The 17,466-nt window shown below is 32.3% G+C and overlaps 1 protein-coding gene across 1 annotated transcript in view; it reads left to right on the plus strand.

The window, feature by feature from the left end:
* The window catches only part of Znrf2 (zinc and ring finger 2), a 107,914-nt gene extending 91,099 nt beyond the window's left edge, over positions 1–16,815 (plus strand). Inside the window, exons 4-5 of the mRNA XM_027939652.2 lie at positions 3,040–3,119; positions 6,606–16,815. Of these exons, the coding sequence (XP_027795453.1) occupies positions 3,040–3,097 (58 nt within the window). The 3' untranslated portion in view covers positions 3,098–3,119; positions 6,606–16,815. The remainder of the gene's footprint in view (positions 1–3,039; positions 3,120–6,605) is intronic.
* The last annotated feature ends 651 nt before the right edge of the window (positions 16,816–17,466 follow it).

A 17,466-nucleotide genomic window follows, 5' to 3' on the forward strand; every position in this document is an offset into this window, starting at 1 on the left:
CAATTGTGTTTTATTTATTAGATATGAATGTCTTTGTTCTGGTTGCAAAGTTGTATTGAGTGATCTACCCTTAATTTGTTTTTTTTCCCCACATAATCTCTGTTACTTCTAGTGTGTGATTTTGTAGAAAGCAAGTTTTATCAAAAACATGTATATTATATTGTAGAATAATAGCTTTCTAAACATCTATAAGAAAAAGATAAATCAAAGTAGAAAAATTGTTAATGATTCAGAAAAAAGGAACCTCAAATAGTGAACAAATAAACAAATGTAAATTCATCTATTTAGTGGACACTCCTTCCTTTTCAGAAGTATTGATAGAACAGAGGGCTTTTATAACAAGTGGTTGAGAGCCTCAGCAACTTAGTGTGCGCGGTACTTTTACTACAACTCAGTAATTCCACCTACAGATGTATGCCTTAGAAAATTTTTTGATCTTTTGCTCCAGACAACACAAAGTACAGGACCAGGGAGAGATTAGGACCTCATGCCAGAATATAATTAAAAAAAAATAAAAAATACAGTTTAGCTGGGGTTGTGGCTCAGCGGTAGAGCGCTCGCCTCGAACATGGGAGTTTCTGGGTTTGATCCTCAGCACCACATTCACATAAATAAAAAAAAAAATAAGGATGCTGTGTTCAACTACAGCTAAAAAAATAAATAAATAAAAATATTTAAAAAAAAATACAGTTCAAACTGAGTAGTGACAAAATTAATTTATATTCTGTTGCAAGTTCCTTTCAGAGTATGTTTGTAAATCATTGGAAATGTCTGTAAGTAATGGAAGAGAATAGACACAAAAATTTTGGTATATTTATATAACAGAATACTATACAATGGGAATTTTAAAAAGTGAACCTTATTAACAATCACAAATTTTAAACAAATTGAGAGGAAAAAAGCATTAATTAAAAAAAAAAAAAAAAACACGTAGAAATGGGTACGGTAGCATGTGCCTGTAATTCCAGCAGCTCAGGAAGCTGAGGCAGGAGGATGGCAAGTTCAAAGCCAGCCTCAGCAACTTAGTTAGGCCCTAAGAACTTAAACTCTTGTCTCAAAATAAAAAATAAAATGAGCCGCAGCTCAGTAGTTAAGCACCCCTGGGTTCAATTCTTGGTACAAACAAAGTTAGAATAAGCATAATATGTTGTTTTAACTATATATATATATATATATATATATATATATATATATTTTCTTACTCTATAACTATATACACACGTATATAGTTATAGAGTAAGAAAATAGCTAAGAATGAAAAGCTGGGGATAGGAAAGGGAATATAGTATTTTAAATAATCAGTGAAGAATATTTATTTAAGAATGGAGAATATGTGGATTGATAGCATTTTATATGAAAAACACCTGGGATTTTAATGATGACTTTCAAATTATGAGCCAGTATTACGTGGCTATAAAAAGTAAATAATAGTACTCAGTTTAGGTCACATAGCTATTATTCAGAGGTACTATTGTTAATGTATCTGGAGTATTTTGTTCAGGTCTCACTCCTTCCTTTTCAGAAGTATTGGTAGAACAGAGGGCTTTTATAACAAGTGGTTGAGAGCTGGCTGAAAACAATGTTATAAGCCAAATCTGTTATGAATTTAGAGAACAAAAATCTTAATGGCAACAGAAATTGTTTTAAATATTTGAAACATGGATGGGGCCCTTCACTTTTCTTTGTTGTTTTTGAGGTGGGTTTTTTTTTTTTTTTTTAAGTTGCCCAGGAACTTCTGGATTCAAATGATTTTCCCTCCTCAACCTCCCAAATAGCTGGAATTGCAGGCATGTACCACCATGCCTGGCTTCTTTTACCGGTTTTTATCATTTTTATGTACTAAACCAACCTGTTATGATATGATATGAAAAGGATAAATACAAATTTTGCCCTTCAACATATTAGGTTAAGCTAACCTTGTGGCGTAAGGCAAATTTGACACATGTCACCAAGGAGAATGTTGAACAGTTTGAATCCTGCTTGGAGAATTTAATGCCTGTTGGGAAAGTTACTTAACCTTCCAGGACCTTGATTTTATCATCTGTTGTAGTACCATGAATTGGAACTTCATACAGTGATGTAAAGTTCTGAATCTGTGCCGTTTGATAGAGTAGCCGTTAGCCAGCCATATCATTGTTGCACACTTGAAATGTGACTAAGGATTTTTTCTTAATAAATTTAAATTTACTCCTTATGGCTATACTGGAGAGTATAGATCTACATTGAGGATAATTACATGCACCCTAAAATTTAACTTCTAATAAAAAACAAGATTGTGAAATACTCTAAATTCAAATGGATGCCAGTATATTTATTTGTGTATGTATATGCATTACAGAGCAGGATAGAATTAAAATAAATGTTCAGTAATCATATAAGTGTGATCTTAAAAATGATGTTGTCAAGAATCAAAATTTGATAAATGACATGAAAAGGTTGATATGTGCATAACTATTTTGAAAAGAAATATTTTTATAAATTGGTCCTTTAATTTTGAATAAAATAGTAGTTCTTGATAGTTCTTGAGATTGTCTTTAGGAAATAGTTCTGTTTAAATTTTCAAGTGTTTCACGGTGTAATTTTGGAAAGGTTTTTCTCCCTTAGTGGCATAGAATAGCTCCCCCTGACACCCAGGTTAGAGGGGCTTCCCCCTAAACATGTGCTTGCTGTGAATAGTAATGTACTCCTGTAATCCCAGCAAATTGGAAGGCCGAGGCAGATGGATCACAAGTTTAAGGCCAGCCTGAGTAAGTTAGCAAGACCCTGTCTAAAAATAAAATAAAAATGACTGGGGATATAGCTTAGTGGTAGAGTGCCCCTGTACCTCAAAAAATAATAATAATAAAATAAAATACCCAGTATCTCACAAAGATTAGAAAAAAATAAACGTATGCTTGTGTTTTATTTGAATATACCAAATATGGTCTTTAAATTTTTTTCTTCCAAACATATGTTAAAGTCAAGAAAGTAAACATTTTTATTATGGTTGACAGTTATTAGACGTATCTTTAAATTAATTTCTGGTTTGTTCTTTTCTAGCTGCATAGATGAATGGTTTGAAGTAAATAGATCTTGTCCTGAGCACCCTTCAGATTAAGCATCAGATTCCTGTTTTATAGGTAATTCTCCATTTGTTGTTTTACTTTTTAAAAAGCTGTCTTGAATTACACATTTTCAGTCATCATTTTTATTCATCCTTATTCATTGTGATGCACATGCATGAGCCTGTGTGTATATGTATGTTTTAGATATTTTGTTAGACTGTTGTGTAGAAAACTCAGTTTAAAAAATGTATTTAAAGTGTCAGAGGTGTCGCTTAGTGGTAAAGTGCAGTGTTTAGTATACCTGCCTCTGGGTTAAATCCCCAACACCAAACAAATGAACCCAAAATAACAACAACAAAAAAATGTTAAAAAGAACTTTTTTCATTCCTAAATAGATCAGATGTTGAGTAACTGCTACATTCTCTTAAACCACATTTGTTTATTTATAGTTTAGTATTGGGGAAAAAAATAAAACAACCACCACTACCCATGAAGTACATATTATAACCCAGTTTTCCCAGCAAGAAACCTGAGGTTCATAGTATTCTAAGTTCCATGATGTCATAAAGCAAATTGTAAAAGAAAAAAAGGGGGCGGGGGGGAAATGGAAGCAATTTCTAGGGACTGGGGATGTGCTCAGTGGTAGAGAGGAGTGTTTGAATCCAGTGCACCATGCATGCTAGGCAGTCCCCAGCAGCACAACAACAACAACAAAAAATAGCAAGTTGTACCAAGCTCTTAAGTTGCATATGTTAAATATGTGCCATTTTTGTATGCTGTTTATTCCTCAATAAAGTGGTTTAAAGAACAAAAAAGAAAAGTTTCATCAGAAGTTACAGATCAATTAAAAGTTAGTTAGCAAATTAATCAGATCTCACACTCTTGAGCATAACCTCAGATGTGTTCTTAACTAATGTAACTTAAGTCTAATCACTTAGAATTGTTATGTACCAGAAAAATGTTCCAAATACTTTATATCCATTTCTTATTTAGTTATTACATTGACTCTTTGAGCTAATATTTTATTACATTGACTCTTTGAACTAATACTTTTAGACAGATGAGGAAATTAAGTAGAGAAAATTTAAAAAACTAGTCTTGTCAAGGTCACATAGCTGGTTTATTAGTGGAGTTGGAATTTGAACTGAATAGAATTCTGGCTCTAAAGACTATGTTCTTAGAAATTTTATTATAAATAAGTATAAGCATTTTCTTCAGAAAGTTACATCATGAATTTATTCAGTCAATTTAATCATTCATCTTTATATTCTTAGCATGTTGTAGTAGTAGGCTGTATGTATATGTGTGTGTGTGATTTTGAAGCCAAATGATTAGTTTTGCTCTGATGATTTAGCTTTTGTTCTGCATTACCTGAAAATGTTTAGTGAATTGAAGGATAATTTTACCAGGTATTGCTTTTCTTCATAATCCATGAAGTAAATTAAATGGCATGATTTAGTTTTGGAAAAATACAAGTTGACTTAATTGCTATCTTCAAGTATATGACAAGCTTTTAGGAAAGGACTGTTTTATGATGCAACACATTGGATTTTTATGTCAAAGCAGGACATTTTAGCTCATCTTGGAATTATTTCAGGAGTTAGAGTCTGAGACTCATAGTTTTGCTAAATGAGTAGTGTTACTGATGACAAGTGATATCCTGAGGTCTTGTCCTGTACTGTTCTACCATTTCCTACTCTTAAATTTAAAAATATAAGTGTTGTGGTTATAAACACTCAAGGAATTCTGTTGCTGTATTGATAAGGTTTATTTTAGGGTAGCAGATTAGAATGTTGATATAAGAGATTTGAGGTAATTTAATAGCAGTCCTAATAACTGAAATGAGAACTGCATTGAGAGATCTTTTTCATAACAGTAAGGCTATGCATGTGAAATGTGAAAACCTTTTGTGGTAGAGTAGTTAAAGACTATCAATTGATGAACCTTTTACTGTGAACTTAGATCATGCCTTGACACATTGAAAATATGAACTGGGATATTTGCTAGTTAGAAAAGTATTGTGATAGAGTGGTATTTGGGGTACATGTTCATGTATGTTTTTAATCACTATGAAAAAAGGTTTTTGAAGGGAATACTTTGGAATGCTATTAGTGTTGTCTGATGATTAGGCCCATAAATTAAAATTATGGCTAAAATTTTAGAAGCATGTCTAGAACTAAGTACTAAAACCCAATGATAATAAAATGAAATTTTTATCTTAGTATTTTACAAGCCAAATTAATATATCTAAATCTTTCACCTACAGATAAGATTCTTCCTTTTAATTATCTTTGTGAATTCACACTGCTATAGCAAAAGACCTCATACAGTTAATTTATGAATAAGAAATTTATTATTTATAGTCCTAGAGACTGGAAACTACAACATCAGGTACCACCAGATTCCAGGTCTGGTGAGAGCTTGTTCATCATTTGTGGCACCTTCTGTTTATTCTTAGATAGCAGAAGGAATGTAGCCTCCTGAACAAAGCCCTCATGACCAATCACCTCCTAATATTATTGCACTGGAGATTGGATTTCAACATGGAAATTTGGAGGAGATACAAACATTCAGTCCCATGGTGGCGTCAATAGTTTTTTTCTATGAGGTGGAATTTTTAAATTAAAAACTTTTTCTTTAGTGTCACAGTGAGCTTATGTGACACATGGAACACACATCTTCATTCAACAGACAGAGATACGTCAGTTTTAAGCAGGATTTCTGGTTTTTTACATATTAATGTTATCTTTGTGGGATTTTAAAAATATAGAATTGTAAGTTTTGAAACTAACTTACTATGTGGGGCACGTTGAACTGTGTAGTTGGTTCCCTACAGAAATTTGTACCAGTGAGGTCAGTCTTCTAAAGGCCTTGAAGAATCATTTTTAAGAATTTATATATATATATATATATATATATATATATATATATATATATATATATATATAAAATATAATCTATCTTAACTCACATTTTTGTTTCTTTCCTGACTGTTCTTATTTGTCAAGTGATAAATTCTTTGTTCCTTTATCTAGCCTACAGGCAAAGTATATGGGTTTGAAGAGGATTTGGTGTTATTAAAATGCTAAAATCAGAAAGAAAGTATATAACAACAAGGTCCGACATTTTTTATAACTAAGAATTCAGTTATCAACCCAAAATAGAGATACATGAATATCTCAGGTCTTGATTAGGAAATTGTTTGCTATTTTTATATTGAGATTTTTAGTTACATGGGGGAAGTTTTAAAAATTAAGTTTGTGTATTTGTGTGTATTCTTTATGCTCATGTAGTTTTTATTGTGGAAGAGGAATAGCTGTTAGGTACTGGCAAATTTTTGTAACTATGTTAAACTTTATAACTGGTCCTTCTGTGTCTTGATTTCTTCTGCAGAACATTAGTTTTACAAGTTTTTGGAATAGTAAATAGGATATGAAAATTTATAATTACTAAAACCATGTTCATGAGGAAATGGATATCATGTATTGATTTGTATTACTATGATGAACCACAGCTTAAACTAAATTTATCTATTTTACATAGGTTTTCTTGTCTTTTCAGGATGCTTGAAAAATCTAGAGGATTTGAGGATCTGTCTCTGGAAAAACAAAAATGCAGGCTTACTCAGCCAGAAATCTGAGTTCTGTGAGACTTGGTAATACAGAGATGGACAATCACACAAGAAAAAAGAAAAAACATCCTGCTGAAGAGAGGACAGTAACCACAGAACTCAGTGTACCAAACTTGCATATAAGGGACACACAGGGATTTTGAAAATGCTGCACATCCCTTAATAGTCATCTACATAGGTAATACTGATGAACATTTTGTATTCAGACGCCAAAGTTAACTGATTTAAAAGTTGATTTACTTTTTATTCAGTTCTCTAGAGCTGCGCAACTAGCTGTGTTTTGATTTGTTTTGTTTTGTTTCTTTAATTTGGGGTCTCTTTTATTTCCCCCAACATAATGTTTTTGCATTCACTTATTCTTAAATTAAAAAACCATATAAGTTACTTCTCATAAAGTCTTAAATGTGAAACCAAGAAATGTAATCAAGCAGTAAAACATTCTCTGAATGTAGACCATGATCTCAAGTTCTTCCATTTTTTCCCCCAAGTGTGGAAAACTAATTTCTACATAGGAAAACTAAAATATGTTTGTTTTTAAATTAAAGGTTTAAATATTATCAGAATGCTGCCCAAAGAATAAATCAAGTTACATAATTACATTTAAATTAAATAAATGTAGAAATTGTCTACTGAATTGTAGTTTATAAAATATATTGTTTCCTCTTAAATAAAACTGCTCAACATTTAATCAGCAATCATCTTGCAGCTATGCAACTTTTAAAATAATATAAATTATTCATTTTAAGTGCTGCCAGCTATAATAACTTTTGTTTTAACGGGTATTTTTTTTTCTTTTTTCATGTGATTATTTTATTGTACTTTGCATCTCCAGGCAGTTTTCCCACATTTGGGTAAAATGTGTAGCAGAGCATAAGCTTAAAATTTATGAAAAAGGGTAAAACAGAAATTTCTGAAGTGGAAGTTGGAATAATTTGAGGGGTATTTTATATACCTTTAAACATCAGGATTTAAAATTGGGATGTCAGGTTTATAGCAATTCACACCTTTAATTTTCCAGATAATCTGGAAGTTAACATTTGATAAATGATTTTTTAAAGCAAATACAAAGATTTTGTTAATTTATAATTTATTAATGTGTTATTACTCTTATTGAAAATGTTAAGAGACTTTTAAATTGCGCCTTGTGTAGAAAAAATAATGTATTAAGCAAAATTATGTGAATAAATATTCCCCCCAAATATATCTGAATGGTTAAAAATACTGGAAGAGAGCTATCAGGGCTACAATAGTGAATGTCTTTTTAAAAAAATATATATCAACAATAAGTAGATTTTGCATTTTCAACATAGGGAAAATGTTATCAGTAAATATTTAGGCAGTGCACTTTACTTAGTTTAATTGAGAGTTGCACAATACTGTTTCCTTATTTTAAGCTCTCTTTAATGTATTTAAGTATTTGCTTTTTAATTTAACTCTGCTGCTCTTATTTTCCTTTAGTTTGTTTCCCTACTCTATTGCTTCTGTTTCATACTTTCTAAAAGGGCAAGTACAGGAGCAACTGCTGCTACCCAGAAAAATTTGTGTATTATGAATAATTAAAATAATTTTTAATTGCTTTCTGTATGATTTCAAACTAGATAACATTTTCCCTCAAGTTATGCTGTGAAAAATGCCATTTGTTATGCTGCAATTGCTGCAAAGAATCCAAAACCTCCATTGTGTCAGCCAACAGCACAGTTTCATAGGTGCTTTTTTTTAGTAGTTGTAGAAAATTATTTTCCCTCAAGGGAAACATTCTTAAATTTTTTTCATAAAATCTTAGTTTGAATTTATTTCACATTTTCAATTGTGTAAGCTTTTGCACCCTCCCCTCATGTACTCCCCCAAGGAAAGCCTCTTAGACTGTGAATAATTAATTTGTTTTCTACTACTGGTATATTGTGATAAGAATTACTTTGTTGTCTTCCATTCTTAAGAGATTTATTATAGCTGTGGTAATTAATTGTTTATATTCTGGCAGTTGATTTTCTGATATAGCTTACTTGTAAACTTTACTTTTTGAACTGTACCGGCTTAAGTTCACTTTTCCTTGTTTACCTTGTCCCATATTCTCAGTCTTAATAATTTAGCCTATGTCTATCATAAGGCTGTGTGCTGCAGCTGCTACAATTGAAGCTCCTGGGATTTTAAAGAAAGTTTAGTGTTTGTCACTGTCGATGCTACTTGATTATTAATGTTTATATATAGAAATTTTTACTGAAATCTGTTTAAAACAACCCCTTTTTGTTAACATTTACAAAGTAGTTATTTTTTATTTTAAATTCAATCTCTAATGACTTCTTAGAATGAAGAATTTAGGGAAAAGGAGGCGGGGGGAGGGGTAAGCTCAAATGCTCCAGTTTTTATTCAAAATCAAAGTTATTATTCTGGAAAATACTATAAGTGTTAGTCTATAATGTCTCTTATAATATTTGCAGTCTGTATGCAAACACTGAATAGTATAAGTGGGACATAAAATTATGTTGGATATTTAAATATTCAGCTGAAACTACTGAACACTAAATATTATGGAAATTAAAAGCCTGGATTATCAAGTTGGTTTATAGCTTTCTAGAAGAATCTTTGTAAGTACTCATCTTCAAATAAGGTTACATGTGCATATATAGAAAGCAATATGTTTTTAAATTTCACTTTAGTGCCACTTTTTGTCCATAATGGATTTATTGCCAATTTGACATACTACTTTGATCCATCTTTTTTTTTTCTGTTTGCCAGAATGTTTAAAACAGAAAAATTGTTTTGTCTGACTCTTTACCAGAGAAATAGTAGACTAACTATAGTCTTCATATGTTTTGCAGATTTAGTTACAAATCATATTATATATTGTTTTAAGAGCCATGTTTAAGATTGAAATATAAACAATTGTTTCTATAACTGATTTTTGGTGATAAAAGAAACATTGAAAAGTCATGTTGTTAACTGCTGCATAATATATAGGTTTTGGTTTCTTAAGTGCAAATCTTATATTTCTTTTAAATGTTGTATGATTATTTCAGTTTTTACCCACTAGAATGTAGCCCCAAAATGATGAGGACCACCTTAGCATATCTGCAGTATATATTAGATTTCATTTTCAATGAGTTAATGAAAATGGAAGAATTCTTTTCAAAGCTTATTTGACTCATGGCTGTGTTTCTAAGTAAGGGTATGGTGAAGTTTAAGGGCAATCATTTACATATTATAGCAAGACATAGGGTTATTCCTTTAAGTGAAAAATACTGTAAATTCAATGTAAATACTATCTACTTTTATGTACTGACTTGGAGAGTGGAAGATGGGAATTTTCTCAACAGTAAGCTACATTTGAACAAAGCATGAAACTTTTTTAAAATTCAAGAATAGTTGGATTTATCACCTAATTTATACCCACACTATGCATTGGTAATAATATCCAAATTATCTTATTCTTTCACAGAGGAAGTTTCCATTTAAATCAGAGTGTTGGAAACTGTGTAAAACTACTTAGAGGTAAATGGTGCTTATTAAATATGAGTACAATTTGTTAGTTGCTAGAAGTCTTCTAGTTCATTTGGGCCATTTTCTTGCAATTTTGATTTATACTGAAGTAAACTCAGTATATAGTAATAATGAGTAATTAAACATGAAGTGTCATTTGTTCACTGTACCTTGTTATTATACAGATATTTTCTTAGTTTAAAACAAAAACAAAAAAACTAGCATGTCTGTGCTTTGTTTTTGGCCCATCCTCCTATTTTTCCTAAGGTACGTAACTTCCGATATATATATTTTTTGCAATGTTGTAAATAACAGTGATTATATTATTCATTTTACTATCTACTGTCTTTCCTTCTTTACCCAGATCTTTTCATTGTAAAACTGAGTTGCCACTTGGTTTTCTTCAAAGGAAAGTGCTACTTGGTATACTACAAGTAGTGATTCATATTCAGGACAGCTGGTAAAACATTTTTGGTAATAACTTCCCAAACAGTACTTGAGTACCATATTCTGTGAATGCTGTGCTTAAGCTAGGAAACAGAATGTTTTTTCAATCACCCAATTCCTGTATTAAATGGGAAATACCTGAACTCCTAAGTTAACTGTGGACAGTAAAAGGCTTTGACAAAACCAGGTGTATTTAATTATTTAGTTTTAGCTGAAAATGCAATGTTACTGTACTTAGAGGAATTGTTTGATTTTCAGTTATTTAAGCCATTATTAATTTTAGACCAATGGCTAATAATGAGATAGATTTTTGTTCATAGAGAGAGAATAGCATGACATGAACTAACATTTCAGAAATAAATGGAAACATTTTAAGTGATACTATAGTAACTTTTAACCACACTATGTTTCTTAGCTCTGCCCTAGACAGTGAGGTGTACCTGTCACGGACACTGCCTCTTGGCATCAGAAGTGACTGAGTTCTTCTGTAATTAAATGTTCATGCTTTCCTTTTCTGATTTGGTATGTTGAAATTGGTGAGCACTGATCATTTGTTTGATAAACTTACAGTGCTGCCTTGTATCCTGTTATCAGTAATCTTGGTTTCAGTATTTTGAAAATGTTTCATTATTATTCGATTTTGAGTATTTGGGTGCATATAATAGAGTTAGCATACTCTAGAGGGAGATACAAAAAGTACATTGGAATTTGATGATGATACTGATTATCACTTCATTACATTTCTTTCCAGTGACTCTTTATGTGAGTTTCATTGTTTGAAAATCATGGTAATGATAGGAATTTATTTACCTCTGTTGTTTTATTGCTTTATCCATGGTTTCCACAACTCTTTTGTAATACCTCTTAATTTCCTCTATTTGAAAGTATTTTTCTGTTAAATAAGTTACAAAAAGTACCAGTCACAACAAATAGAGAAAATGTATTAGGAACAACTTGTATTAGTGTGTTCTAAACTAAAATGGAACAATTCATTATTGATATTTTAATAAATAAACTTCCAAATGATCTTGCTAAATTATCCCATTATTTAGAAGTGAAGAAAATAATGCTTTTAAGGAAAATCGTCATATTTCCTTTGTCCATAAGTTGACAGTATATTATAATAAAACTGAGAAATATCTGAATGCTGAAAAGTTAACCATTGATGTTATTGCTTCTTTAATTTTGTATATCCATTACCACAAAATTGACTCCAAAATTACTACTTAAAATTCTGTAACAGCTTAAGAAATTATTGTAGTGGCAATGGACAAAGAGATTTTTCTTCATTATTTAAGTGAAGATATACTTTGAAATTTCTAATGTAAACCTACCTGTAAATTATAATTGAAATATGATTGGAGAGCTGTCAAGTTTTGAGGAGGGATGCTCTGCTAGTATAGTATACAGTCATAACTTTTAAAAGTTGTAGTTAGTAGCATTCTGCTGTGTTTTAGAAGAGTAATAAATCTTTGGAAGCATAGTTTTCATGATATCAGAGGTACTGAATTTTGTGGCATAGTAATTAAGAACCTGAGTTCTGGAGCCAGATGGCTGGACATTGAGCAAGATAATTTCTCTTATCCTCACTTTTTTCTGTTAAAAAAAAAAAGAAGGTAATATCAATTCCTATATAAGGATTATTGTATTAAGTGGGAAGGTACATATATGTAAGATGAGGCACATAGTAAGCTCTTAATAATATTTGTGGTTAATATAAACAAAAATTCTGTGCCCTTCTATGAATAAGTTTTTGTTATTCTGTCCAGTCATGAAGCGTGATAGTAATATCTTAAGACCTTAATTGATGTGTTTAAAGAAGCTAAGATATTAATAGAGAACTTTATGGGTTCTGATTTCCACGCTCATAAAATCTAGTGACTATTGTGTCAGTAACTAAAAATTAAGCATTATACAATTTGTGCATCGCTAGGACCAAGAATACAGAAATGAAAGATGACTGCCCTCAAGGAACTTATTTTATAGTGGGTGAAGCCAAAAAATAATCAGGCATGTAAGGAGAGTAATGAATGCTGGCAGAGGTAAACACAAGCTGTTGTGAAGATACAAAAGAGTTATTAAACTCAGACTAGATGAGAATGGTAAGTCTTTAAGAACAAATAGATCATACCTCTAAGGAACGTGGATAAAGGAATATGCCAAGTGTGAAGTTTGGGGATGGTGTTCTTAAGGCAGAAAACAGCACATATCCAAGATGGAGAAAAGCATGACAGTCTTCAAGAGTTACTCTGTCTAGAGAGGTAAGCAAATAAAAAATCTTGCAGAGATATGTACACCAAATTATGATTTTAGGAAGGAAAAAGACAATCATACATTTCAGATTAGACAGGATGGGATTAGAGGCAGAGAGAAGTGTTAGGAAATTTATAATAATTCAGATAAAATGATAAAAGCTCTAGATTATGATTCCCAACCCATTTTAATGCACCTGTTACAATTTCATTGAAATAGTCACACAATTGAAAACTTGAAACTTAGTGGGTTAAAGATTTAGAGAGTAGAATTGATTCATTTTAGAAGTCATTTGCATATAAGGAAATGAGAGACAAACCCAGGAGTATAACTTCTAGTATTCTTTTCACATCTTGAAAGGTTGAATCTCTACCTGGCAAAAGTGGATTATGCCAGTGTATCTGTTGGGGAATCAGAAATAAGGAACACTAATTCTAAACTGAAGGAAATAAATTTTAAGTGGGAGGCAGAGCCTCAAGAGAGAAGCCAGACATGAATATTTGGCAAGTTGTGAGAAAGCAGGAAGTGTGATAAATGCATGTGTAGTCTTTTAGGGTTCAGGAGGAGTGTAAACCCAAATATTGCCAACACTGTTATCAGTAATTGTGTAATTGGGGAACACAAAACTAGTTGAACAGTGTCTAGCTTGGTGGAGTGGGACCTTTCCTAGAATTCCTCTCTGCCCCTAGCTTCAGATGCCTGTCGGAATAGGACCATGCTTTCCCAGACTTGCTTAATGAAATACTTAGATGCACTCACTCATTCTTGAGGTGTTTGTCTTTGGTTCCTGTATCCTGCACTTTTATGTGTTTTCTCAGCAAAAAGAACTACTGTTGGAAAATAGGGTCTTAACAGAAATAGATATATGGAAAAGATGGATCCTGCCCTACTGATAGAAGTTGCTGTTTTGGATAGGTTGGGTTAGGCTAAGTAGGAGGAGGGACCAGAAGAAATTGAACCCTTTTTAGAAAGCTATGATTTGCTGCCAGCCACATCATGATCCTTCTTATTTCGTGAAAGAAAGGAATGACAACTGATTGACTGACGTTTAGTTCTTGGAGGAACAGCAACCTTGGGATAGCTTTGTGGCTCAAGGAAGCAACTCTCCCCACAGATTATTCAGTCAATGGCCATGGGAACACCAATATAAGTTTTTACAAATTTCTCCAAATTGTTTCAGAGGTTCTCTTGTGGATATCCTATGACTTCAGGACAGCAAGGCCTAAAATGTTAAAAACCTCTGTTTTTGTAAATATTACATGATTTAAGATTTGATTCCCACATAAAAATGCTTTTAAAATTACTTTTCTGAAGTATCTTAGTGATGCTATAATTATAAAAGTTTTAAAATTCTGCCATATAGTGCCTTATTCCTGTGGTAACATTTTCTGTGAACTTTTGAATACACTGCTAATTATTATATAGAATTTAAAGAATTGCTAACCAAAAAAAAAAAAAAAATCTTTCAAAGAAAGTTTGAGATTTTAATGCTTTCTGATTGGCTTGATCATTTAGTAGCTGTTTGACTACTAAGGTAACAACATAGACTTCACAACGGTGTAAATTTATATTTCAGAAAAATACCAAATAACTAAGCTATTTAAATACACAAGCTGTTATCATTTTAGCATGTAATCAATATAAAAAATTATCAAGTGTTACATTTTTTTTTTCAGACTTTGAAATCTGCTATATGTTCTATACTTAACAGCCCATCTGTATTTGGAATAGCCACATTGTAAGTGCTTAAGAGTTAGGCGACCACTGGCTACTGTACTGAATAGTAGGGGTATGGATGACTTTACTCTGAGAATCTTTTTGACTCCTATCTTTATCTGTACCTGGATATTTCTGAAGACCTTGTAATTACGTTGTTAAGATTATTGGATCTCTTTCAAAGTTGATTTAACTATTAAACGTGCACAATACTTGTCTTATGTTATTATTAAAATTGAGGTAGTATCTTAAAACTTTAAATATCTTTAAAAGGTTGAGGATGTTGAGAATCCTCTTTATGTGCATTCACAGACAGCACTGGCTTTCATTATGATTATAGTTTTTTGGTGAGGGCACACAGGCTTTGATTAACTGGTCAGTCTCAGGAGTTGGTATGTTTGTAAGCTCTTACCTACTTGTCAGTATGAACCATGAGCAGTTCTGATGAGTAAGTTCTAGTCAGATTTTTCCCCTGGGGTTGAGTTCTTTGGGGGCATTTTCATGAATGTCATACCGTCTAGCTATAGTTGACTTTTTGCCATGACCATTAAGCTTGTCCACAAGACCCTCTGTCACAAAATGGGAGTACTCTGCAAAATGCAGAATGAGAGGCAGCAGTAAGTCAGGTCTGCCATATCTTGAGTTAGTTGCAGTTTGGCTTGTCTAGGGATTCTGTGCTGAAATGCCATGGTGAATGGAGTCAGGTAAGGGGTGGAGTTAGTATTTAAGGTTGGTCTACACACTGGGAAAGAGGACAATATGCACTTCTGCTTTAGGATTCCCAAGCAGGGATTCCTGAGCCAGTGATTCTTGATCAAATTTTTTACTTCGGGTGAAAACACTGCTCTGGTATTTTTAAGAATTCTTCCCAATTCTGGTTCATAGAATAAAACTGCCTGGTAGCTAGGCTGTGATCCTTGATTTTCACAACAAAGTTTTGTGGATTCCTTCAAGTCCTTTGTACCTCCAGAACTTGGCTCTTGACTAATCCATACCCTTTGACTTTCAGGCTTCTATCTCTTCCTTTGGATTTTAAAAAACTCAACTTTTGACACTCAAAACTGAACAAAAATGTTTATAATATCCTCATTCTCTCTCACTTCTGAAGAAGCACTTTTCATCAAGTCTTACAGCAAATTCCCATAAGCAACTGGGAACACAAGAAATTAAGTACCAGGAATGAAAAATATAGCAGTTAGTAATTAAAAAATTGCATTTTTTAAACTCATCAGTGATTAGAAAGCACTGAGGCTGAAGTATATAAGTAACTGCAGTCTCTCTTTTTCATTCATAGCTTTATGTTGGTTATCTTCAAAAGTCTTTGCACACTGAAGAACAGTGTGTGGCTGTTATTTAAACTAGAATGCAGGGTTAATAAAAGTGTTGGTTCATTTATTCAGCACATAACCTATTAAATATTTGATAATTGTAAGATTACATATAAATTGATGGGGGAAATGATAGCTATGAAGTTTATGGTTTAGTATTAGTAGCAAAAAGGTTGGTAATCAGTTATAATAGAGCAAACACGTAATGTGGGTGTTTGAAATCCATAGTTTTTGAATAAGCATTTGTGTCAGATGTCACAAGGAGTAAGGTCATTACAGTCATGGGAAAAACCCTTTGTTGGTGACGTAATGGTTTCATGCCTTGTGCCAGGTCACAGCAAAGGTGAGAACAGATGGAAGTGTCCTACAAGCTCCAGGATTGCAGAAGAGCCAGCCAGCCAGATTTGTTAGTCTCTTTCAATTTTCAGAAGGCTGTTTCCTCAGTCGGCACAGTGTTATATTTCTAACTTTCACTGCTTTTTGAAAGCAGCTTTATTTCAAGTTGCAAATTCTACACAACAAAAGCACCCATTATAAATTTGCTACCTGATGATTCCGGACAGATGTACATACCTGTATAACCATAACCACAACCAAAGTAGAGAACATTCACATCACTCTCAAAATTTACCTCAAGTCCCTTTATAGTGGGTTGCTACCCATTTACCCTCAAGCCCAGGCAGCCACTAATCTGTTTTATGTTCTGTTTATATCTGAAATTTGGTATTATTCTATTTATCTAAGTCTTATTTTGCTCAGCGTAATATTTGTGGGAAGTATCAACGTTGTTTGCTCAGTAGTGTTCCATTGTATGAATAAATATACCACACTTTGTTATCTTTCTATTGGTGGGCGACTGGGCTATTTTTAGTTTGGGGCTATTATGAATAAAATGGTTATGAACATTTGTATACAATCATTGTGTGAGCATGTGATTTCATTTCTCTTCAATAAATTACTAGGGATGAAATTGCTGTTGTAAGTATTTATTAGATATTGACAAACTATTTTCCAAAGTAGCTGTCCTATTTTACATTCCCACCAGCAATATATGAGGGTTACAATTTGCCCCATTATTGCCAAAACTTAGTGTTGTTAGTTCTTTAAATTCTGGTCATTCTGTTGGGTAGGTAGTGATATTTTTTTGTGGTTTTAGTTTTAATTAACCTAACGATTAATGACATTTTACATCTTTTTTAATGTGTTCATTTGTCATTCTTTTATATGCAGTGCTAAGAATCGAACCCAGTGCCTTACACATGTGAGGTAAACTTCTTTGGTAAAAAGTTTGTTCAGTTCTTTATCCCATTATTTATAATAGCTTCTTTGAATATAACATAATACCATAAAATTCACTCACTAATAGTAGTACATACGAATAATTGTTAGTATGTTTACAGAGTTGTGCAGACCTCAGCATAACCTAATTTTAGAATATCCTTGTCACTCTAAAGAAGCCTCTTACTCATTAGCAATCATTCCTTATTTCCCCTTCCTCCAGCTCTAGGCAACCATTAACTTACCTCCATAGGTTTGGCATTACTGGATATTTCATAGGTAATGGAATCAT

This window comes from Marmota flaviventris, chromosome 1 (genome assembly GCF_047511675.1).
Source record: "Marmota flaviventris isolate mMarFla1 chromosome 1, mMarFla1.hap1, whole genome shotgun sequence".
NCBI lineage: Eukaryota > Metazoa > Chordata > Mammalia > Rodentia > Sciuridae > Marmota > Marmota flaviventris.